Source organism: Trichoderma evansii (assembly GCF_050947405.1).
Source record: "Trichoderma evansii strain SZMC 28006 chromosome Unknown GGI43scaffold_2, whole genome shotgun sequence".
In the NCBI taxonomy this organism is placed as follows: Eukaryota; Fungi; Ascomycota; class Sordariomycetes; order Hypocreales; family Hypocreaceae; genus Trichoderma; species Trichoderma evansii.
Window position 1 is genome coordinate 3,114,047 of NW_028145204.1, and position 22,924 is coordinate 3,136,970.

Genomic DNA, 22,924 nt, shown 5'->3' on the forward strand with positions numbered 1-22,924 from the left:
TTTGAACCATGATATTAAATATTAGCCTCGCAAGTGGACGAGCTAGAATATCGAATCGTCATCACCACCCTTGTACGGTGCCCACACTGTTTGTTCCAGCTTCATCATTGACCTGGACTCCTCCAACATCTTTTGGAATTCTGCTGCTGCTTTAGTGGCTTCTTCGATGTGTCTATATCTCAGCTTCCCGTCCTCGCCATCCTCCTGAAATGCAAGGCCCTCTGCAACATTTAGAACATTTCTAATTTGTCGTCCATTTAGTTCGTATTTGCTCAGCTTCGTCTGGATGATTTTGAGTGCTTCTGGCCCAAGAATCTTGTCTCGACCATTTAGTGTAAGTAATTGGGTCCAGACCTCTGCTCGAATTTTGGGTGTCATGCCCTGGAAGCCGATACCAATCTGGATGCGAGACTGAAACGCAGTGTCCATTGTGTTAACCCTATTCGTAGTGAGGAATAGAACTCCTTTGTAGTACTCCAGCTCTCTCAGAAATACTACAAGCAGGCAACAGATTAGTCAGAGTGACCTCGCCATATATAGAGCGTGTGAGTTATGACTTAACTGGACACAATTCCGTTTCTTCGCACATCTTCAAAGGTTCGGGCCTCGAGCACCACATCAGCTTCATCCAAGAGAAGAACTGCGTCCCAGTCTATGGCTCGTTGAAACTCGGTTTTCAGCCGTCCTTCGAGCCGCGTGTCGCCCCACACCATTTCGCCGATGCTCATTGCAATAAGAGGTTTTCCTACGGCTTCGGCGGTCAAATCTGCTGTCAACGTCTTTCCAACCTAACATGTAGTATCAGTGTTTAGTGTTACTCAATCTGTATTTGAGAAGAAAGAAAGAAGAAGAAGAAGAACGAACACCTGGTGGTCCATGGAGGAGGATAACAAGGCTTTGCCCCTTGCCCGCAATAAGGTCTCCTCTGTCATTGCGACGGTTTCGATCGAAGTGATAACGCACAAGGCCTTTGAGCATTTCTTTCTTCTTAGTATCCAGTACGAGATGGTCCATAGCATCTTTGTTCCATTTAACTGGCTGTAGATTATCAACACTAACGGTATAACTCTTCTTAGTTCTCAAATCGTGGCATCCTATGACGGCTGGGCAAAGCATTGCCTGCTCATTAGTTAGTTTTGCAGATGTATTGAGTCCATCCCATTGGTACTCCACTCTATAGTCGTCTATATCTCTCTTGGGCTTGTTCATCTCGTAATTAGTTTTGATAAGAAGATCAATTTCTGGCGAACCTTTCGAATTTTCGTCAATCACCACTCTGCCATCCGCTTGATTCTGGTTAGCTTTCAAGTGCGGCGTAGTGATCTATGTTACTGAATAATTAAATCGGTACAACATACTCGAAATTTTTCACCGTCTAGACTTGGGACGCTTTTAGCATATGCAAGCCCACAATGATTTTGGCAGATCGATGGCGTAGAAATGAGATTCCACCATTTTCTGCCCCTTTCTGCAAGAACTTTTTCAATATTTTCTCCGTGTATTTCCTTTTGATCGCCTATTGGATAAACAGGAAGCGACTTGATATGCATTTGACCAGAAAATTCGGGACAAACAAAAGCAGCATACTTTCGTATCAAACAGCCATCAACTGCACTCCAAGTCAAGAACCAGGTTTCGAAAGTTACTCTCTCTTTTTTTTCGACCTGATACCTAGTCGGATCTCTGTAGTAGGTAGCCTGGATCAAGACAAAAAGCCACAGATTACCGATATCATCCTTTCGGAGAACAAGATCGCCAGGGCGAAAATATTTCCATATCGTACTGTGGCTCACCATGTTGTCTGTGAGCTTTTCTTTACGTGCCTCGTTCCACACAGGATATATATAGTCGATGGCCTTATGTAACACCCTTAAATCGTCAGTTGCGTCTTCGCTGTTCATCTGAGCGATTTCTCTCTCAACATCATCCATATAATAGAAGAGGGTAGGATAGGGCTCCTGCTCAGTGAAACAGTCTGTTACTGGCTGTAGTGGCGGATGTTTGTTAACTGTTTCGATGGCATCAAGAAGATATTTTGAACGTATCCCAATTGTTCTGAACCCTCCGATGACGTCGGACTCGACAATTAAGTCTCTGAAGCTCTTTGGATGAAGATAGAAATCACTGCGGTCTTCGAGACTATATGCGCGGGAGGGGGGACGAGAAGGATTTTCTCTTGGCTGCTCAAAGTCTTTCGCTAGAGGGCTTGGAGCCTCTGGAAGTCCTGATTCAAATTCTACCCCTCGAGACGACATGTTCCAGTAATCAATCTCCCAGCGGTCGTATTGATGAAATGATTCTGGATGGCGCTAATAGGATTCTGCTCTTTGCAGTTTTCGGTCTCAGTGGTTCATACAAAGGTGGTAGCTGAGACGTGTCCTATAGCTTTGTGACTGAATGAAGTTTCTTTTTCTTTTTCTTTCTTTCTTTTTTTTTTTTCTTGTCTTTTTGAATTCTGGAGCTGAAAAGAAGGTTATATAATCATTGATTGGACGCCCATCACGAGGAGGCGGGGTTGGTTAACCCCGATGCTACCACTCCTGCGTACAGATACATACGATACATGCCACCTACATTAATAAAGGCGAGAGCTGCTGCCTTGCATGCATAAGCTGCAAACCTCTTAGCCTTTCGTATCTGTTTTTGCCTCAACTTTTGACCTTTTTTTTTTTTTTTTTGAGAAGCTCCATTTTTTCATATTTCACTACGTAGGAGCATTACACATTCGCAACAAAGCAAGATACCGAGCGTATTAATGGATAAGATGGAAAGCTACCAATCTTGGAGCAAATGGTACCAGCCTGGATCAGAAGAAGATGCGTAAGTCCATGTATTCTGTTGGTGTATTATTAGTTTATGGCACTTTGCTAATCTCTGCGCTCAGTACCATCTATGCTAGCGCCCTGCAAAAATGCAAGGATATTAATGAGCAGTTAAATTCACAGCCTTGGTGGGACGACCAGCCAGAACCAGTGGCCAGAAAGGTAGTCGAAAGCGCGCCGATATTGTTGAAGAAACCAATACTGTATGACGCAGCATGGATGGAAAGCCTTATCAACAAAGAGAAAGGGAAGATCAAAGCCAAGCGAGCATCTAAGCCGGAGCTACTACAGAAAGTAGACAGTTCGGCTCACGCATTAATTAGAATTGCAATACAGATCAAGCCAATTATCGACGTGTTTATTCCTCAGAGTCCCGAATATTCAATTCCCTATGCCTGTCTCTGGATTCTTTTCAAAGTATGTGGTTATAACTGTAATGGCTATTGGCATACTAACAGATGAAAGGGGATCTCGGATAGGAAAGATAAAATTGACTCGGTCCAAGGCCTCATTACTTCTCTATCTGAAGATGTTCCAATTTTGGAAGGTTATAAAGACATGTTCCCAACGAACGACATGAAACAAGCGCTCACAGAGTTCTACATACACACACTGGACTTACTGTGGAGGCTTTCGATGTATTATTCTCACAACTTTTTTAGTGAGTTGTTGAGCACAGAGCGCAGTTTGTATTTCTTGTATTCTGATATCGATATAGAACAGCTAGCGGATGCCATACTACCACGTACAAAAAACAATTTCTCTAGTTACCTTGAGAATGTCAAGAGAGTCGCAACAAGGCTCAAGGTGTTGTGCGATGCGGGGCATGTTGCGGAGCAGAAATATATCACAGCGAGCATCGAGATCCTAGATTCTGGTAGAGATTCTTCTCCATGATATTATATCATTCCGCTGATAACTTGTGAATAGAAATTCGCTTGCTGAAACGACAACTGCAAATAAGAAGCCTCGGTAAGTCCTTGGAGCTCTTTACCACAGAGAAACAGGTTAAGCTGACCATTCCCCCCCAATTGGCTAAGCGCAATCGCGTCACTACGCTGCAGAAATCTTTGATGTTTGGGATAATGACGTTGGTGATGTAGAAGATGAATTTCGCAGGTGGCAATCATTGCGTTTCTTTACTGATATCCGTGATCACTGGAGCCAGAACGGGATTCTCTTACGCCTCGCCGAATGGCGTGGGCTCTGTGAGAGTTCTCAGAATTCGATCTTTTGGGTGTCATCTGAGAACAATGGCCGGCAACGCTGGCTAACTGAGTTCTCTATCAATCTCATCGATATATGCCGCTCGCAAGGCCAACTAATAACATTTGCCATGTGCGACCGTCCAGAAGGCGTAAGATGGACGCCACAGCAGGTTTTGAAGCAGCTGATTTTGCAACTCCTTACTTCTAGGCCAGAGTTAACTCTTTCTGCGCCAGACGTTTTTAATGCTAGAAAATTCCGCAAAGCATCGACTTTTGGTGCTGTTTTGAAAATACTTCACGCGATTATGCCTTTAATGGGATCTATCGTTATTGTTATCGACAACCTCGACAAGTGTATTCCTGACCCGGCCGCTCAAGATGTCAATATTGCCATGGCGCTTTCCATGCTGGTCAAGATATACCCAAGAACTCTTAGAATCATAATCACGACAGGTCAAGTAGTTTCGCCATCAATTCTGGCCGGCCTGCCCATCAGCGTCGCAGTGGTGAGCACGAAACGACGTCCGCGATTGTTAGAGTATAAAAAAGGACCAGAGAGATATGACAGTGATCATCCTTGGGAAGATCAAGACAGTAGATATAAAAAAGTACAAGAGGCAGCCGCATACATTCAGATGACTAGGAAGGCAGAGCAGAACAGAGAAAACATCTAAAATATACCGAGATTGTGAGAATATAAAAAAAGCAATAATAGATAATTAAAATGGAGGGTTATAATACATACTTAACAAGGCACTAAAGAGTATAATTTACACCTTCAACAGCAGAAGTTCCTTGAAGCCTCGTATCGGGCTCTTGAAAATGGCGAGTTTTCTTCTATGGACATACATTGTGGCCATATTTAACGAGATTTAAGAATCATAATCTAGCTGGTCTGTCCATCGCGAAACGATCAGCGAATCAATGATATTTTGCTAATTTGGTTCTTTTGGAGCAGATTACCGACATCTCTTAATACGTAACCATGATAACCTGGGTCAATACGCGGCATCGAGATTTTTTGGCGTGCGCTTGCTGCCAACTGTATCCCATGGTTGTTCGATTTCAAGTAGTCTGGCATAAGTTAAGACAGCGTCTACTCTAATATTCTGGTAGCTTTGCATCTTTCCTGCCAGAGCATTCTACGAGGCGTATTGAAGAGGTTGAGAACATTTTCCTCTGAATATCATCATCTAACAGGAAAAGGCACGATTTATCGTACGACGCAATAGGGAATCGCAACCGGGTCGAATATCATACTAAGACCCGATATGAGCATGTTTCTAAGGGCTGGGGGCGTTGATCTTTCCAAATTCAAAGTCTTCACTCTCTAATTATAAGGCAAAAAACTATTCCCATGGTGGAGGCCTTGGAGCATTGATCCAAAAGAGCCTCAGCAATGCTATTTGCCATGTGCGACTCTATTCGAGCTGCCATTCGGAAGAAGGCATCCAATCACGGCTGCAGGACGCCTATCTCCTTTTATTTTCCCCTCTTTAACCCTCCCCTCTTTAACTTCCTCCTCTTTTTTTTCACAAGTCTCTTTTATACCTTCTTTTCTTCTAACACTTTTTTTTATTCTCTCTCCATCTACATTATAAACATAGTTTATAAAAAGGCATTAAACTTAAAATATCTCATATTGACTGTATCTATGTTTTGTCATGGCAGAGGCACTTGGTGTTGCATCCGGGGTTGTTGGGATAGTGTCTTTTGGTATTGAGCTTTGCCAAGGTTTGCTTGAGTATTATAATTCGTAGAAGGATGCCGAGAGTGAAGTTATGACAACATACAACTCTATACGAGATCTCACTCAAATTTTACTACTGATAAAGTCGACCCTCGATAATCAAGACTTTAAATTAGAGGTTATTTCCAAAATCCATGACAGTATTGCTCTCTGCGAAGATGGATCGCCAACTTGAACAAAAAGCTTCAAAGGATTAAACTTTCCCCCCTGCGCGATACCATAGGCGAGAGATTACTTTCGCAAGCTCGGAGAGCTATAAATCCATTTAAGAAAAGCACATTAATCAAACTGCAAGAAATTATAGGAGATTTACAGGATAGACTGCATCTGACTCTGACAACACATGATATGTAAGTACTGTCTCTGTTTAGAATTTCAGCTTCCTTGAGCTCTGATGATCATATAGCAATACCTCCCTTCAACATTTTGACATCGTGTCTGGTCAGCTCAAATATTTGTCCACTGAAGTGGATAAGACCCAGCTGGGAATCGGAAACATTCAAAATTCATTGGCAGGCCTTGATCACAAAATCGATACAATAGAGTCCCTCTACGGCAGTAAGTACTACTACCTAAAATTTAGGGCACAGAGTGTGTTTATTTATATGCTAAAACAGATGAATATCTTCAACGCTTTTCTAAATGGCTTTCTCCAATATTCGACATATTTGAGAAAAAGCAGCACGATATCTTCGAATTGCCTGGTCGGCAAGACGGGACGTGGGAGTGGCTACAAAGCACCCAAGAATTCAAAAACTGGCTCTCCAGAACTGATAGAACACTGTGGTGTCCGGGTCAACGTATGTAACTATGCTCGCCGATCCGTTTCGCTCTTTCATACTAATGGGCACCCAGCTGGCGTTGGAAAGACTATTTTATCGTAGGTAGCACAATTTGCAAGAAATTCGCTCCTTTAGCTAACGCACACAGCAGATCGTCTATTATTAACCACTTAGAGATGAAGATTAAACAACCTAGTACTGGCATAGCCTATATTTACTGCGACTACAGTAATACGCTACTCACAGTTCCTAATTTGATTGCGAGTCTTTTGCAACAGCTATTCCGGCAAAGCCCTAAGATTCCTGATGGCCTTCTCGAGATTTATAAGTCCTATACTACGAAAACTATTCATTTAAGTCTTAGAGAATATTCTGCATTCCTACGAGATGTGATTGAAAGCTTCTCAGAAGTCTTTGTTGTTGTCGACGGTCTCGATGAGTGTCCTCACCGCACGGTTGATGATATTCGAGACGAATTTTTAGATCAGCTCAAAGGACTACCGCTCAAAACCCAGCTTCTGTTCACTTCTCGGGATTTACCATCCATTGCGCTAAAATTTGCAGCAGATCAGCGCTTGGAGATTCATGCAAGCAAACATGCCATCAAGGGCTATCTTCAGGAGCGCATTAAGAGCTCGAAGAACCTGAGTCGCCATATTCAAAGAAAGCCTAGCTTGCGAGAGGCTATTGTCGAGACGGTTGCACAGAAATCAGATGGAATGTAAGCTCTCTTGAACTGAATTGTTCGCCTCCGCAATAGACTTGCGTTCATGAACGCTTTAGGTTTCTGCTTGTTCGAATATATATTGACTTATTAGCCGCGAAGAACGTTCTCGGAATGGTCGAGTATACTTTGAGAAATCTTCCTGAAGGTTTGAAAGAATTGGATACAGCTTACGAGGATGTTCTCACGAGAATCCAAAATCAAGACGATGACGACGTCAGGATGGCCAAACAGATCTTGACTTGGCTATACTATGCTGCCCGGCCTCTAACTCTCCAGGAACTTCGCCATAGCTTGGCTGTCGTCCTGGCAGCTGAAGCTGACCCGGATGCTATGGAGTTGAACGAGGACTTTTTACCGATGAAGAGGCCATAGCCTCCGTATGTGCTGGCATAGTGACTTACCATGCTGAGAGCAACACGGTATCATTTATCCACTACACCACAAAGGAGTATTTCAGACGGAGAATGGACCGACAAGAGGTTGAACGATTTTTAATCCAGAAACAAAGATCGCGGAGACCTGTCTCATGTATTTATCTTTCGAACTCTTTTCGTTCGAACAATTTCTAGCAGTGAAGGCAGAACACCGCTTTGGTTTTACATTCCACGAATTTACCAAATACGAGTGCCCCGACTTGAACATCGATATTTATTGCCCACTCTTCCGTTACGCAGCTCGATACTGGGGAGACCATGTCAATAGTATGCTTGGGAAAGTCACTAAAGATCTATTAATGAGCTTTTTACGACGACGTACAGGCTTAGCGGCTTCTGTTCAGGCGTTGGCCGAGCAAGAGTATCCCAGCCATCGATTTCCGATTTAATTTCTGGCCTTTGCTTAGCATCGTTCTTCGGTTTAAAAGAAATAGTGATGATATTATTAGAAGACGGCCAAGATATAGAAGGGAAGGACGAACACAACTGGACGGCACTTCATATGGCTGCAAGAAGAGGGCATGCAGAATTAGTACAGCTATTGGTTGACAAAGGCGCTCGTGTCAACGCAGTCTCCAAGGTGCCTACAAGCTCAGTTTCCGGAGCGACAGCCCTGCATTGGGCCGCACAAAACGGCCATGAGAAAGTGCTAGAAATCTTGCTCAAAAACGGCGCGGAAATTGATTTGCAGACGCTGCATGGCGAAACAGCACTCCATTGGGCAGCTGAAAACGGCCACGTAGGAGCCATCACACTACTGTTGAACAAAGGTGCGAATTTGGAAACAAAATCCGAGGCTGGAAAAACACCGCTACTCACTGCCGCTTGGGCAGGGGAAGAAGCCGCTATGAAGATTTTGATCGAGCGAGACGCTGCTCTCTTTCCAGACACCGATTATAGCAGAGATTCTCTGCTCCATATCGCCGCCGCATGGGGTATGTGGAGATAGTACGACTGCTTCTAGAAAAGGGCTTCAATGTAAATTACAGGAATAAATGGGGCGAATCAGCTCTCTGGTCTGCGGCAGGAATTTATAGTCAAAGGCAAGACGATGTCGTTAGATTGTTGCTGAAGAAGGGCAGACGTTTCTCAGACGACTGGTGGCATTTCCACGTATCCAGAGCATACAGCGCTTCACCATAGCGCAATGGAGGGCTTCCATACGGTGGTGCGCCTACTCCTAGAGAGTGGAGCTGAGATTAATACTCAGACCGAGTTCGGGGACACTGCGTTACATCTGGCTGCTAGGGAGGGGCACAAAGCTGTCTTGGAAATACTTCTCGAACAAGGAGCTGATGTTGATGTGAAGAATAAATCCGGGGAGACTGCGCTACATCTGGCTGCTAGGGGGGACACAAAGCTCTCTTGGATATGCTTCTCGAAAAAGAAGCTGATATCACCGCAGAGACTGAAGCTGGAGATACTGCGTTGAAATTGGCAGCTTGGGGTGGCCATGAAGCCATAGTGCGGCATCTATTGGATCGCCTTGACGGAGAGATAGATTTTGAAACTTGGCTGGCCACTTCGCAGGTGAAAAATGTAGCCGCTGCAGGCGATGAGGAGGCAATGCAGCTACTCCTTGATAAAGGCGCTAATATTACAGGAGAAGGCGAAGGTACATGTAAGGAGACAGCGCTGCATGTGGCAGCTGGCAAAGGCCATGTAGCGCTAACCAGGATGTTACTCAAGAACGGCGCAAACATTAATGCAATTGACAGCTTCGAGAAGACTCCTATTTGTAGGGCTGTCCGGGACGGACACATCGAAATAGTGCGTCTTCTTATAGAGCATAAAGCAAACCTTAGCCAAGGAGAGTCACCGCTCTTTGATGCCATTGACCCGAGAATGGGTTGGGGTAAAGTAGACACTGTTCAGCTGCTGTTAGAGAACGGAGCTGATATATCTGCTAAAAGCAGATATAATCGGGATACCCCATTACATTCAGCTGCACGCCGAGGTTCAAAGCTGGTAATTAAGTTACTGCTTGAATACGGGGCTGTAGTTGGGTCGAAAAATATGGTGGGGGAAACTGCATTAGACATAAGTATTATGCTTAGGGATGAAGATATATCAAATTTATTAGTTGGAAATTGACCTTTTCAAAGAAATGTCAGTTTTGACTTTTTTTTTTCCTATTCTAAAATATAAGATATATGTATTGTAAATATAAACTTATTACAGCTTAATTCTACCCTGGGGCTATGATAATACACTTATATTCTATTATCATGGGGAAATATGAAGGAGCACGAGATTGCTATATGCGATGGAGTCCCTCAGGTGCCTCACAAACGATAAGCGTGCTAGTATACTGTGTTATATGTAAGTAAATGGGCGAGTTTGTCAACATCTCAGTGCAAAACCTACAGATCAGCATATCTTCTAGCCGGTTTACATAGGTGCTCTCATAGCCGCCAGCTTTGAGCCTAATGAGCCGTCACGTCCAGCGAACATTACCCTAGGGCTTCCAGTCAGATATTCTGATGACGAACCCTACTATTTCATGGATATGCCTCGATTCTCAGCCCCCAGCGTTCCTAATAATACCAATAGCTCTGCAAGTCTCCAGAACGGTCAGACTGATAGCCATCCGCCACTGAAAGAAGAGATTGCAGTTATAGCGGAAGTGCGGGCTATTACACGCATCGTAACTATGGGCCAAGTTGAATGAATAACATGGCTAATGGCAATACCCTAGAGGATATTGACACACAGAAGCCTCTGACAGCGTATGGGATATGACGTTGATAGTTTAGTTTTGGCAGAGCTACGGAACTGGCTGTAAAAGAAGGTAGGGCTGGAATTAGGAGTATTATATAAAATATGCGATGTTCTGGAGAATACATGTAGTAAGATAAAGAAGGATGTGGCTGGAAATAACAAGACATAGAAAGATACTAAAACGAAATATGCGTACATCTAACGTAGCCAATACTATCTAGAGAGATCCACCCTGTACAAGCTTGTAAATGGGAAAAAGGAAAATTAAGTTTTTCTATGCCTCTCTTCTGGCCTTCAAACCGCTGCCGTTCAAAAAGTAATACACTGGTAGAAACAAAAGAGATCCAATTACAGAAAGGCCGGTACTGTACAGCTGCCACAGAAACACCAACAGAGGTCCCAAACCCGGTAACACAAACGCGACAAAGTCGTTTGTTTGATACAGATCTTCTTGGCTGGCGATGTAATATCTCAGCCTCTCCTGTCCTGGGCCGGAGAGTGCAGATGACGATCGACCGTCCATGCCATTTTTCGCAGGTAGTTGTCCGGGTTCTGATGAGGATCTTTGCGCAAGCTGCAAGACAGAGACAAGCTTGACGGAAGAGCTATGGAAGGGAATAAACCATATCGAAAAGGTCTGGCGAATGGAAACGAATAACGTCCTGTTGCGCTGATCAAATACTGCGGCTCTAGGTTAGCGATCAAAGTACGCTCGTTTTGGTACACCGCTACTCATTCTCTGCGGCTATAGACTTAGACAACGTACCGGCTGAGTCTACTGTGAGATCAATGCGCGGGCTCAGCGTGCGATACCAGCGGTATATACCGAGGATGAGCCAGCGCGAATCAAGATCACTGGCCAACGGTATAGAGCCCTGGGAGAAGGACGGAACGCGACAAAACGGGTGAATAAAGGATGCGTTGGGGAGAAAGTAAGTATTGAGCGTGTCTTCTTGCTGCTGCGGCGAGCCTTTGGTAAGGGTGTCAATGACAGAGGCGATTTCTTGAGCTAGAATTGAATCATTGTTAGTTATCACGAGAAAAACCAGAGAATAGAAGTGAGCTTTCACAAATTACCTGGATTCTCCATGGTGATGCTACGTGGAAATTGTACGCGACAAAGAAACAAGGTGACGGAATTGAGTTTCAAAAGTATGAAAAGTGCAAAGTTTGGCCGTTATGAGTGTCGTTTTTGGCGTTTGTTTCAGGGATTCGTGCTGCTAGCTTGCAATCACATGCAAAAGCAGGGGCAGCATCTCGCGATAAAATCGTTTCCAGATTTGGCATCGATGAGTTCATCCATGTGGGGATGAGCCGGCTTGAGGCTGTGACGTCAGAATAACGAATGCTGGATTATGAGAGAGAGATGGGAGAAAGAATGTTATAAAAGTTTGTTTTTCTACCTCAATCAATCTCACTTTCTCATGCTTTTCTTCTTCCAAACTACATTGTATGAGTCGCAGTCATGGCTCAAGACCTGGGCGTCGCGAATCCGCTCTTTCACCCACTACTCTTCCTCTACCAGCTGCTGCAATGGGTCATTAACACTCTCATTGCCCCCAATGCTCCGCCCAAGAACGTTGAATTAAAGCGCCCGAGAATTGCCATCATCGGTGCTGGACTCACTGGCGTTTCGGCGGCAGCTCACTGTGTTGGCCATGGCTTTGACGTGACGATTTTTGAGGCGGGGCAGAGGGAACGACTTGGTGGTATTTGGAGCGTAAGCCACCATCTGATAACAAAAATGGAAGAGAACAAAGGTTGGCTAATGAACATTACAGAGGGTAAATGAAACATCCGGCCTCCAAATCCACTCCCTCATGTACCGCTTCCATCCCGCTGTCAAATGGGAGCGCGGCTATCCCACTCGCAAGGAAATTGTAGAGCAGATTGAGCAAGTGTGGAAACACTACGGCCTGGACGAAAAGACCAAATTTGGCGTCAAAGTCAAGGGACTCAAGCAAGACGAGCAGACGCGATGGATTATCAACAATGATCCGTCTCTTGGTCGGTTTGACGGCTTGATTGCGGCGATTGGTACCTGCGGCGACCCCAAAATCCCACATGTTCCTGGTATGGACAAGTTCAAGGGTGAAATTTATCACTCTAGCGAACTCACTGGGTAAGTTTATTAAAAAAAAATCCCCCTTATAACTTCAGCGACTAATTCATCAATATAGAAAAGATGCCAAGGGTAAACATGTCGCCATCATCGGTGGAGGAGCATCAGCCGTGGAAGCGCTCGAATTTGCATTTTCTGCCGGCGCAGCCAAAGTCTCAATCCTTTCTCGATCTGATAAATGGATCATTCCGCGAAACATGATTGTAGACACGCTGCTCAGCCTCAACGTCTTTGGCCAAGAAACTTTCCTCTCTTTCATACCCGAATTCTTTCTCCGCAAGTTCTTTTACCGAGATCTCGAGGATTTAGCACCAACTCACGACAAGGGCATTTTCATGGGTACTCCAATGGTCAACTCTGACGTTATGGACAAGCTTCGTCAGGGCAAAGCAGAATGGGTCCGCGGAGACATTGAAGGATTCAAGAAAAACGGCGTCATGGTCAATCGTCGTTCTCGCGGTGTTCCAAAAGACGGTCCTGGTCACGAGGAGCTCATCAAGGCGGACATGGTGGTTATGGCAACTGGCTTCAAGCGACCTTCACTAGCAATCCTTCCTGATGATTGTTTCCAAGATCCGTATGGCCCTCCAAACTGGTACCTACAAACTTTCCCTCCGGCACACCCATCCATCTCCGCCATCAACTCTACGTTCGTGGAGGCAATTGGTACAGTTGGAAACTGGCACATTGGCATCTACACTCGCATCCTTCTCATGTTTTTGCTTGACCCCCTAACAAGACCAAGTCGATGGTGGATGGAGCGCTGGATCGACATGACGCGCACGCTCAAGAAATTCAGCCCAATGGGTGCTTTTGACTTCTTCACATATCTCGAGCTGGTCTGGTGGTTCATCTTTTGCGTGACATTCAACCCGTTCCGATGGAAGTGGGCGATTTTTGTATTTTTCGGCATTGGTATTGGGATTCCAAACGCAATTGTCGAGCAGGAAAAGAAGTTTATGAATGGGGAGGCTTACAAGAATAGAGATGAGGGGACAAGCTTTTAGAGAAAAGAATGCAGCTTCAGGATATATCATGCGGAATAGTTTACAAAAAGCTGAGTGTTAAATAGAGAAAATATGTAGATTCAAGCGTCTATCTACGATCAATACACATATTCACAAAAGGACAAAAATTACTCAGTCCATCACCAACCAAGCAGTTTTTGCCCTCAATCCAAGAAGCTTCTTTGCCGCGTTTTGGAATCAGCCAAAGAGCTTTTCAAGAATCTTTTCGAATCCGTTTCTATAAATTGAAAATTAGCCAGTATTACATAAAACAGAAGTATCGAAAAATAATACCTTGGCGGAGTAGGGATATAATTCCTCTGGTACTCCTCAATCTCATCCAAGTCTTTGAAAAGATCAATTTCTTCTGGCTTGCGGATCTCTGTCTTGCGGATGATTTTGTAGCCGAAATACAAAATTGGGTATACAAAAATCATTAAATAGCTATCATTTTAATGGCGTTAGTTTATTCAGGGCATGGGCATATTTCTCATATTGAAAATACTTACGAGAACAAGAAATCTGCAACATTCCACATGCCAGGTAGGGGCAAGAAAACCGTATACCCGCCCACGAATGCCATGACAAACGTCCACACCAGTGCATAATAAGCAGCATATGGCATGAACCACGCCTTGTATGGCAGCGAGTCACGGCTGATGCCTTGTACTTTGAGCGCTCGGTGGAAACAGAGGTATGACACGCACACGGCGCAGAAATTAATAAGCTGAGATGCCGTCACGAGAGAAACGAACCAGTTCAAAACGACAGCAGTGTTGGATGAGAGCTGGAGGAATGACAGCAGCGCAAAGAGCAAGGTGATGGCAACGCAGTAGACGGGAATACCAGCCTTGGTGCATGTTGTCAGGATCCTCGGCGCTTTTCCTTCCAGAGCAAGGCCGTACAAGGAACGAGACGCGCAGTAGACGTAAGAGTTGCCCGCAGAGAAAGCAGCAGTCAAGACAGCGGCATTGACAATGTGTGGGAGGACCTTGATTCCCAGGCGGTTCATGGCAACGACGTATGGAGAAGCAGCGGCACCTGGGCTGGAGTTTGCAAAGGCTGCAATGAGCTCACTATCGTTGTATGGAACGAGAATGCCGACGCAGAGGGATCCCAAGATGAAGAACGCAGTCAGACGGTAAAACACGGCGTTGTAGGCTCGTGGCATCACCACGCGAGGATTCTCGGCTTCACCAGCTGCCATGGAGACGTAATCTGGTCCGGCAATGGTAAAGGCAGCCTGAATGAGGCACTGCAAGAAGCCCAACCAGCGCCCCAAGCTGCCTTCATAGTACAGTTCCGCAAAAGATCCCGGCTCGTTCCAGTATCGAAATCCAAAGCGGTCTTTCTGAGGGTTTCCTCCCAGCATCACTATGAAGGTGAAAAAGATGAGTCCTATGATGAGGAGAACCTTTCCAATGGCAGCCCAGAATTCCGTCTCGCCGTACCATTTCACCGCCAACACATTGATGAGAGCGTAGAGAACAATTACAATGGCAATGACTGCCGCCGTAGGAATGGCATCTGTCCAAAACCGAAGAATAAAATTGCAAGCCGTTACTTCAAAGGGAACCAGCGCGGCTTCAAAGATGAAGAAGTTCCATCCAGTCGCAAATCCAAAAGCTTCGTCGACGTAGCGGCCGGCGAATCGAATAAAGGGCGAGGAGATGGGCAAATAGGTGACCATTTCGGCCATGCAGAGCGTTACGGCGAGGACGATGGTGCACCAGAAGCTGAAAGCGATGAAGAGACTACCGGGACCGCCATGGAGGAGACCTTGACCAATTTGAACCTATAGGTTGAGAAATGGAATATCGTATAAGCACGCGATTCGATTCAGGAGCAGTTAAATGGGAGGAAAGTGCATGTTTGCATTATACGCACATAAAGAACGGTACCAATGGTGCCTCCAATGCCTATAAGCTGGATATGCCTGGCCTTGAGCCTTCGGTGAGTCGTGTCTCGACGCGTGTCACCTCCGGAAGACAAAGAAACTCGGATGTCGTCGAGAGATTCGGCACGATTGGTGACAGCGCCTCCCTTGATTTCATCAGCTTTTTCCTTCCCTTGGTTGGGGTACGCTGGAAGGATATCGGAAGAAGTCATGGTGATGAATTTGTCTTTTTGACGACTATAGACAATTCACACTTCATGTAATATATATAGATTGGCAAATCGACAGCCCAATCTATCGTCTATCTTACGCAATTGCGAGACAATTATAGCTCCAAGACCCCTACCTAAGGTCTTGGAAAAAAGGAGGGGCGCAAAAAGCTATGCGCACCAGCAGAAAGAGTATAGAAGCAGCTCAAAAGACAGCTTCCGACCCCTTCAGCGTATAGACTTGAGAAGAAGAGAGAAGAACTCGACTACGAATTCCATGCGTCGCGATCTTTCCTTTCGGTTGTCCTTCAGCAAAATAAACCGGTTTTTTCCTTCGATGAGCAGCAGTCGTTGGTTGAGCACTGAGACAAAAATGAGACAAAAAAAAATTTTTCAAGTCGTACAAACGTCAGCGAAAAAGCAGATGAGAGAAAAGAAGGCTCTACGAAACATGATACCACCCGCATGTATTTATTTATTTTACTTGGACCAAGGGAGGGGACCGAGCCGACTTAGTTTGCGGGTCTCTATGCTCTTCTCTGCTATATAGTGGGCCAATCGAGCAATAATGCTCATGATCTTAGCTTCTGAAAGCGGTCTGGTAGGGAGCCAAGCAGATAAAATGGGCTGTTGGACGGCCGTTTGAGACATGGAGGGCGTTTGTTATCTCTTGTTGTGGCTTTTATGCTCGCAGCTATTTTTTGACTTCCCCCACAATATGCCAAATCCGGGGACAAAAAGCTGACTATCATAGAGTATACTCTTCTTATATTCTATCTAATGATATCTCATCTCGAGATAAACAAAATCATACTCAAATAGCAGATTGCCGTTGAAAAACACTCACCTTGTCTCTCAGAAAAAACGGGCAGAATTTTGAGGCCAAGGAAAATTTGAAAATTCAAAACAGCAAAACCGTTAGACCAGACTGCAGGCTAATGCACTCTAGCTTTAGCCTCTCGCTGATCTTCAGAGAAAGTTGGGGAGCGGGCGTGGGGTCAAGACTTTTGACAGGCCATGCTCATCCAATGCGGGAAAAGAGGTTGCATAAGAGATACAGCATGCCTCACGGCAGGCATGCGGCCGGTGATTAGAAATCGATCTAGAATACTCAGATCAGCTAACTGAAGCCACCACGCTTGCTATACTCGGTAGGGTCGCATACAAGGAAACAAGTGGCGCTACTCTAAGCCTCTACTTTATCCTAGCACCGCTCGTAAGCCCCGGTCTGCTACTAAATTGCTTCATGCACACTAACAACCCACTGCCCAGCCTTTTCTGCCCTTGGCCAAACAACTGAAGGGCCAAGCAGCCTCGGTTGAAAGGATCCGTAAATGACATCACCTCGGCCCCGTATACCGTAGTGGGATCTAGCCCAGTCGATGTGAACAGGCCATGAATCGCTCCACTGCTGCACAAGTAAGCAGAAAAGAGGTCAACGAGTGTAACGTATGCCTTTTACTTTGCTTCACCTGTAAAGGACAGTGTTCGTATCAAGTGTAAGCGGTTCGGCTCAGGTGGAGATGGCCCGCCCCGTTCCTTTTCACATGCGGAAGGTATATTGAATCTGCGAGTCATGTCGATAAGCCTACAATCAAATCACTGGTGGAACCCAGATGGCACGGAATCTCTGCCCACAATCAAGTAGATATCTTATTATGAGTGCTTATACGGAGATTATAAAAAGAAAGGCTGTTAGATATCAAACTACACAGTAGCGTACAATATATGGACTTTGATAATGTACAGTCCATATCCTCTCCTTCAAATTAGACATAGGAAATATATATAAAAAAAAACATACTCAAACCTTTTCGTTTGGTACCACTCATAACAAAGGAAAATAGCCACCTTATCGGTTGCTCATGCATAGAAATTACATGTAAAAAAAAGACATCCAAAATGTTCGCCCAGCCAAATCAGGCTCGTTGGCGATGCACTCTTTCAGCATTTTGACCAGGCAAAAAGGAAACAATAGTGGGTATCGTTCAAGCACTGCGCCGCCCATCTCTCCAACATCTTACAACTCATCTTTGCCATGCTTTGCTGCGTCTGTTGCCTTGCTCGCAATGCTTCCCACCTTCTCCGTCGCCGTGGCATACGCGGCACGAAGTCTAGATAGCACACTCTCCGTAAAGGGCGGCTCCCGGCCAACAATTAACTCTGAAACAAGCTCGCTCACAGATTCGTATTCGTTTGCAGCACCGGCCGCTGCATTTTGAGTAGCCTTAGCAGCGGCCGATGTGGCACTTGCTACAACTGCATGCGCATCCGATACCAGGCTATCGTACCATCCAATCGCCGCTGGTGTTGGTTGGCCATACACCTCAATACTCAGCTGACTAACGATAGTCCCCCACGTCTCTCCAATGGCTACTCCAGCGTTGTAAATCTGTCCGGCCGCAGCATCGTGCAAAGAGTTTATAGATTCGTCCACAGCATCAACCGCAGACGCAACATTTTCAGTGGCCTTGGAGTAGGCAGATTCAGCAGCCTTGCCCGCAGCAGAGGCCATTGAAAGTGCAGAGTCAGTAAAAGCCTTGGGTGTCGGAGTTGGTGTAGCCGTTACTGAGGACCATGCTGACGAAGCGGCAGATATGAAGTTGTTGTAGCGGTCATGAGCAACGCCAATCCCAGCATAATAGTTGTATTTTGCCTGTTCATAATATTTTTCAAAAGCACCGGTTGGAGTGGGTGTTGCCGTTGCTAATCCCATGGCAATCAGAGCACTTTGATACTGAAGTTCAGCCCAGAGCTTACCCTCATTCAGGCGCTCTGCAGCAATCGCCTCTACTTTGCTCCAGTCTACCAGCGTTGGGACAGCCTGGGTAGTCGTTGGCGTACCGTAAACTCCAGCAGACGCAGCATTGACGACCTCTTGCAGCTTAGAGCTAGCTGCAGCGATTGCTTGATCATAGACACCGGATACTGAGGAAAGAAGCTCATTTTGAACGGCTGAAGTTGGAGTACCATGGATTTGCGCGGAAATAATTGACACTGCACTGGAATATTGGCCAGATGCTAAAGAAATTGCGCTGGAATAGGCTGCCTCGGCGGCTTTAGTCGCGCTAGATAGGAAATCGTCATCAGTTTCATCGTCCTCGTCCAAAATGGGTTGTTGTCGTCCAGAAACTACCTGAGCGGCCGCGCCAAGGAAGGTCGCCTTAACGGAAGCGGTATCATCATCCAGGGATGCTTTTTCTTGATGCCATGAAGTTTCGTCCTCTTCCAGGATTTCAGGCTCGGTCTCTAGCACCTCTTCGGCAACAGGTTCGGCAACAGGTTCGGCAACAGGTTCGACAACAGGTTCAGCGTCAGATTCGGCATCGTTAGGGGTCAAAAGAGGCTCCTCTAGAACAATTGGGCTGGATTCTTCAACTTCAACTTGGTCGACAAGAACATGAGGCGTTTCGGTTTCTACTTCGGGCTCTTTGATATCTTCATCGACAAATCTAGGCAGTTCTTCGGTCTGGGTGGTAAGTGGCTCCTGGTCTTCAGCGGTAATATCAGTGTGCTCCACAACATTTTCAAAAAGATTCGAGATCGCTTCTTCAATAGCATCAGAAGCTTCGCCTGAATCTACATCGGACGATTGCTCATCCACAGAAGCACTATTGACGGCGGGTTCGGATTCCAAAGGCGTAGCCTCCTCGGTAGTCTCCTCAGTTACCTCTTCCAGGATGGTTTCCACGACATCCTGGGCGGTGTCAAGAACCGGCACAGAAGTATTGCCATCAGCAGCTTCATCGGCGGTAGCATCGACATCTCCTTCCTCTTGCTTCTCAGACTCTACTGATTCTTCGGCTACTGGAGGGTTCTGTGCTAAATCAGCAGCTTTTTCCATCTCCTCAGAATCAAAATTGTCCGTAGCATCATTTGCGATAAGCTTCCAATGAGCCACTCGCTTGAGGCGAGCTAGCTCTTTGGCAGCCGTAGAGGCAATGATCATTCCATCCTCTTCAACAAATGCCGCAGCATCCTGTGCGTCGAGCAGCGTAGGGTGAGTGATGATGAGTTGTTTCAGATCTTCAGTCCAGTCCGCGAGCACATCCTTCAACTCATGATATTTTGCCCAGTCCTTGTAGCTAACGCCATCGGTCCAAGCCCACTTCATGCCAAGTTGCTGCAGTGCGAGATTCCTAGTCTCGTCAAGGATCTGGAAATGGACATCAGCGGCTCTGAGAATCCTGGCTTGCAGGTCAGTGTCGTATTCTTCACGCCACGTCCTGATGTCTTGAGCAGACTGCTTGATAGCTAAGCCGGCAGACCTGATAGCGCCAATGACTTGCTCTTCAGCGTCTTCCAGCGATCCACCAGCACTCTTTGCGACAATGCTGGAAATCTTTGCTTTTAGACTATCGGTCTCCGATTGCACTGTTGCTTGGAGCTGCTCAACAAGCGGTTTCCCAGTAGAAGGAATCTCTTCAGCAATCATACGATTCGCAAGGGCGTCAATTCGGTCTTCCATATCATCGGCGCCCTCGTCAGCTTGGGTAGCAAATTTATTCTGCCACATCTCAAGGTCTTCCGTCACCATCTCGCGAGCCTTTCTCCTTGTCTCCGATTCGTTTTCTCCTACTTCAGGGGGTTGAACGGGCATCCAGTATGATGACGCTGTCGACTCCTCTTGCTCAGCGCTGGAGGTCGAGCTGAGCGCAGCACGTTCGGAGGCTGTTGTGCTCTGCGATTGTGTCGCTTGTGGGGCTGGTTTACTGAAAGAGGATGATCGTGGAGGCTCAGTAGTTGTCCTTCGTTTTCTGTTTGCTGTTAGACAAGGAGGAAATGACAATGAAAAAACTGGGCAGCACTTACGTAGAAGAGCTCACTTCGGGAAGTACCTTGGTCCTAGCTCGGTTCTTATATCTTTCCAGGCGCTCGCCAATGCGAACAAGCTGGGGCTCCACGTTCTCGACATAAACCATTCGGACTTGTGGCCACACTGCCTTGTTGAGAAAGGCATTCGTCTTCGCCCAAGTCCAGTGAGCAGCGGGCAGCGCCGTCTCTGTAGTGAAGCTGGAAGCAGCATTGTAACCTTGCTGGGCATAGGGTTGTAGAAGCTCGTATGTCGGCAGCAAAAATTCGTGGTACAGTTGGAGAGAATTATCGCGTCCGACTTCGTAGTAGGGTCCGATAACTTCGCCTGCGCGCTCCAGATGCGGAGCAATGGACTCCTCGTACTGCTTTTGGGACAGAGCGCGGAGCTGCTCTACCTGAGGCCGACCGTGCTTCTCCCATTGAGCCCAAGCTTTCTCTTGGCCTTTTTCAACCCATGGCGCACCATATTGCACGGCATAGACGCGCGCCGGCGTCAGGATGTGAGAATCGACGGTGTTGTAGTAAGGTCTCGCAAAGTCCACGTATGGCTCAACAAATTGCTCGTAGCAAGGTAGCGTATAAGGGGCGATGGCTTCTTTGGCTTGGAAATACGGCTTGCAGATGTAAGGAGAATCTTCGTCGCACTCTTCCAGTGTGGAAGGGCAGCGGAACAAAAGCGTGAGGATAACGGCCCAGGTCGCAAGTCTATACATGTAAACATCAGCACACGATATCTCCCCGCGCCTCGGCATGCACCCAGAGCAAAGAGAAAAAAAGCTGCGCGCATCACTCCGCTGGGCAAAGCCAGCAATTGAGCGACGAAACAGAAAATAACACGAAGCAATTACTCACCTAGCAATCGAGCCAAACAACCAACCCAGGAATCCGCGTTGTCGTGGTGCAGAGCGTTTGCTGCCTCCCGTCTGGCCATTCATCTTGCCATTCACATGCGAGGAGCCGTTGCCCGGCTTCAGGCCGCTGGACTCGGCCATGAGAGAAAAGTATGCTCGGTCAAAGTCGTACTAGGCGTGGCGGTCAGTTCGACGTGGATGATGGGAAGAAGAAGAGCAGAAAAGGTGAAGAAAATGGTGAAAAAGTTGAATAATGAACGAAGGTGAGCAAAAAAAAAGAAAAAGAGTGTAGAAGAAAAAAAAGAGGCCAGCTCAGAACGTAATAGAGACTAGAAGGCGCTGAAAGACACCGGGAGGTACCTACCATATTTCTAGTGGATTGGTGGTGCAGTCTAGCAGGTAGCATTTCCTTCGATGGGGGAGCCCCGTAAAGTAGCGGCAAGGTATCGCCGCCCCAAATATCCCTGTAGAAGTACCGCATCGTTACCGCGGGGCAGCATCGACCTCCGCTGACCCACCCGTGGAGCTGGCGCTGGAGCTGCTGTAGGGGATTTTTGGGGTTTTTGGGCGCACAGGATTATTAGACGGAGGACACAATCGCGGCGTTTCAGCACAAGCCTCGACTCGAAACAGCCTTGAACGTTGCTGCAAGGGATTGTTAGATTAGCCCGTGTGTCAGGAGCTTGGGGGACACGGCTCTGCGGTGCCGAGATGTTGCCAGCGCTGCTTTATATAATGCGACGCGCACTGCATTGCACCAAACGATGGGAGCAAACACGCAAACAAGAATCGATCGTCTACTCTGTTTATGCTTCACACGTGCACTGCTACATATTCGTGGGCATTACTCACCAGCACACGTCATGGCGCTTTTTGTCGTTGGCGGCGCTGGCCAGAAGCTTGTTTTTGGTTGCCGTCGACATCAGCGATCCAGCAGCCTCGCATGGGCTGGAGACATGAAACAACACGATTATTGGACCCCCGGCTGGCCACTAGACCGTAGATCCGCCATCATCAGACGAAGGGTGGGTGTTGTTGACCACAGCCGAACAAGATACGTGGTCTAGATGCTATGCGCATGTTACTTATTATAAATCGTAGAGCAGCTTAAGCAACATGGGTCCTAATCGGTATGGTCCTAAGATGGTGGACAGCATCGGCCAAGGCACCATGTCGAACTGGTCAAAAAAAGAGGTGCGGCTGGCTTTTCAAAGGGACTACAGGTACCTTGTGTAGGCAATATACAGTAAAGATTCGCAGCCTTTAGTGAGATACAAGCTGTGAGCAATATTGCCACATTGGAGTCGATATCGTCATCACACCGAAGCCGCTGCGCACAAAGTAAGGACCATGCAAGATATGCACAAGATCCTGCTTTTTATAGCGGACGGATAAGCATTGTCATTGCCATGCTTGGTTTATTCTTTTTCAGTTTCAAGCCTTCACAGCCATATACGATATGGAAGACCTGCAGATAGAAGCTGAATATATGGCTTGGGCACTAATGCAAGCATCTTCTCTAAGAGGCGTCAAACTTGTATACGCAATCTGGAACCCAGCCTCTGGATTACACGTCATG

General features: G+C 46.4%; 8 protein-coding genes across 8 annotated transcripts; 3 read left to right on the forward strand and 5 right to left on the reverse strand.

The window, feature by feature from the left end:
• Positions 1–42: 42 nt before the first annotated feature.
• GGI43DRAFT_420623 (ATP-binding protein) lies at positions 43–1,116 on the reverse strand (the record flags this gene model as incomplete). Its single annotated transcript, XM_083207840.1, has 3 exons — positions 43–494; positions 563–788; positions 865–1,116. 3 exons carry the CDS (start codon positions 1,114–1,116, stop codon positions 43–45), a joined length of 930 nt encoding a protein of 309 aa, XP_083065542.1.
• Positions 1,029–2,484, reverse strand: GGI43DRAFT_172227 (uncharacterized protein). Its single transcript, XM_083199734.1, has one exon. It carries the CDS (start codon positions 2,253–2,255, stop codon positions 1,329–1,331), a length of 927 nt encoding a protein of 308 aa, XP_083065543.1. The 5' UTR covers positions 2,256–2,484; the 3' UTR covers positions 1,029–1,328.
• Positions 2,485–2,947: 463 nt separating this feature from the next.
• Positions 2,948–4,944, forward strand: GGI43DRAFT_172447 (uncharacterized protein). The gene is made up of 5 exons (XM_083199736.1): positions 2,948–3,239; positions 3,370–3,483; positions 3,541–3,699; positions 3,753–3,794; positions 3,863–4,944. The coding sequence occupies exons 2-5, from the start codon at positions 3,381–3,383 to the stop codon at positions 4,702–4,704; spliced, it is 1,146 nt and encodes a 381-aa protein (XP_083065544.1). The 5' UTR covers positions 2,948–3,239; positions 3,370–3,380; the 3' UTR covers positions 4,705–4,944.
• Positions 4,945–5,694: 750 nt separating this feature from the next.
• On the forward strand, positions 5,695–9,817 carry GGI43DRAFT_420624 (putative ankyrin repeat protein; the record flags this gene model as incomplete). Its single annotated transcript, XM_083207841.1, has 13 exons — positions 5,695–5,736; positions 5,791–5,898; positions 5,964–6,130; positions 6,187–6,338; positions 6,398–6,584; positions 6,636–7,283; positions 7,346–7,589; positions 7,655–7,768; positions 7,798–8,041; positions 8,131–8,658; positions 8,688–8,807; positions 8,845–8,987; positions 9,071–9,817. 13 exons carry the CDS (start codon positions 5,695–5,697, stop codon positions 9,815–9,817), a joined length of 3,444 nt encoding a protein of 1,147 aa, XP_083065545.1.
• A 688-nt stretch (positions 9,818–10,505) lies between these two features.
• GGI43DRAFT_394927 (uncharacterized protein) lies at positions 10,506–11,722 on the reverse strand. Its single transcript, XM_083204815.1, has 3 exons — positions 11,522–11,722; positions 11,211–11,453; positions 10,506–11,125 (listed from the first exon to the last, which is right to left on the reverse strand). Exons 1-3 carry the CDS (start codon positions 11,532–11,534, stop codon positions 10,719–10,721), a joined length of 663 nt encoding a protein of 220 aa, XP_083065546.1. The 5' UTR covers positions 11,535–11,722; the 3' UTR covers positions 10,506–10,718.
• Positions 11,723–11,757: 35 nt separating this feature from the next.
• Positions 11,758–13,723, forward strand: GGI43DRAFT_394928 (flavin-containing monooxygenase). Its single transcript, XM_083204816.1, has 3 exons — positions 11,758–12,164; positions 12,226–12,566; positions 12,625–13,723. Exons 1-3 carry the CDS (start codon positions 11,910–11,912, stop codon positions 13,571–13,573), a joined length of 1,545 nt encoding a protein of 514 aa, XP_083065547.1. The 5' UTR covers positions 11,758–11,909; the 3' UTR covers positions 13,574–13,723.
• GGI43DRAFT_394931 (amino acid permease/ SLC12A domain-containing protein) lies at positions 13,724–16,108 on the reverse strand. Its single transcript, XM_083204817.1, has 4 exons — positions 15,461–16,108; positions 14,083–15,368; positions 13,868–14,017; positions 13,724–13,811 (listed from the first exon to the last, which is right to left on the reverse strand). The coding sequence occupies exons 1-4, from the start codon at positions 15,680–15,682 to the stop codon at positions 13,772–13,774; spliced, it is 1,698 nt and encodes a 565-aa protein (XP_083065548.1). The 5' UTR covers positions 15,683–16,108; the 3' UTR covers positions 13,724–13,771.
• A 1,184-nt stretch (positions 16,109–17,292) lies between these two features.
• On the reverse strand, positions 17,293–21,656 carry GGI43DRAFT_394933 (uncharacterized protein). Its single transcript, XM_083204818.1, has 3 exons — positions 21,347–21,656; positions 20,492–21,199; positions 17,293–20,436 (listed from the first exon to the last, which is right to left on the reverse strand). Exons 1-3 carry the CDS (start codon positions 21,484–21,486, stop codon positions 17,700–17,702), a joined length of 3,585 nt encoding a protein of 1,194 aa, XP_083065549.1. The 5' UTR covers positions 21,487–21,656; the 3' UTR covers positions 17,293–17,699.
• Between the last annotated feature and the right edge of the window lie 1,268 nt (positions 21,657–22,924).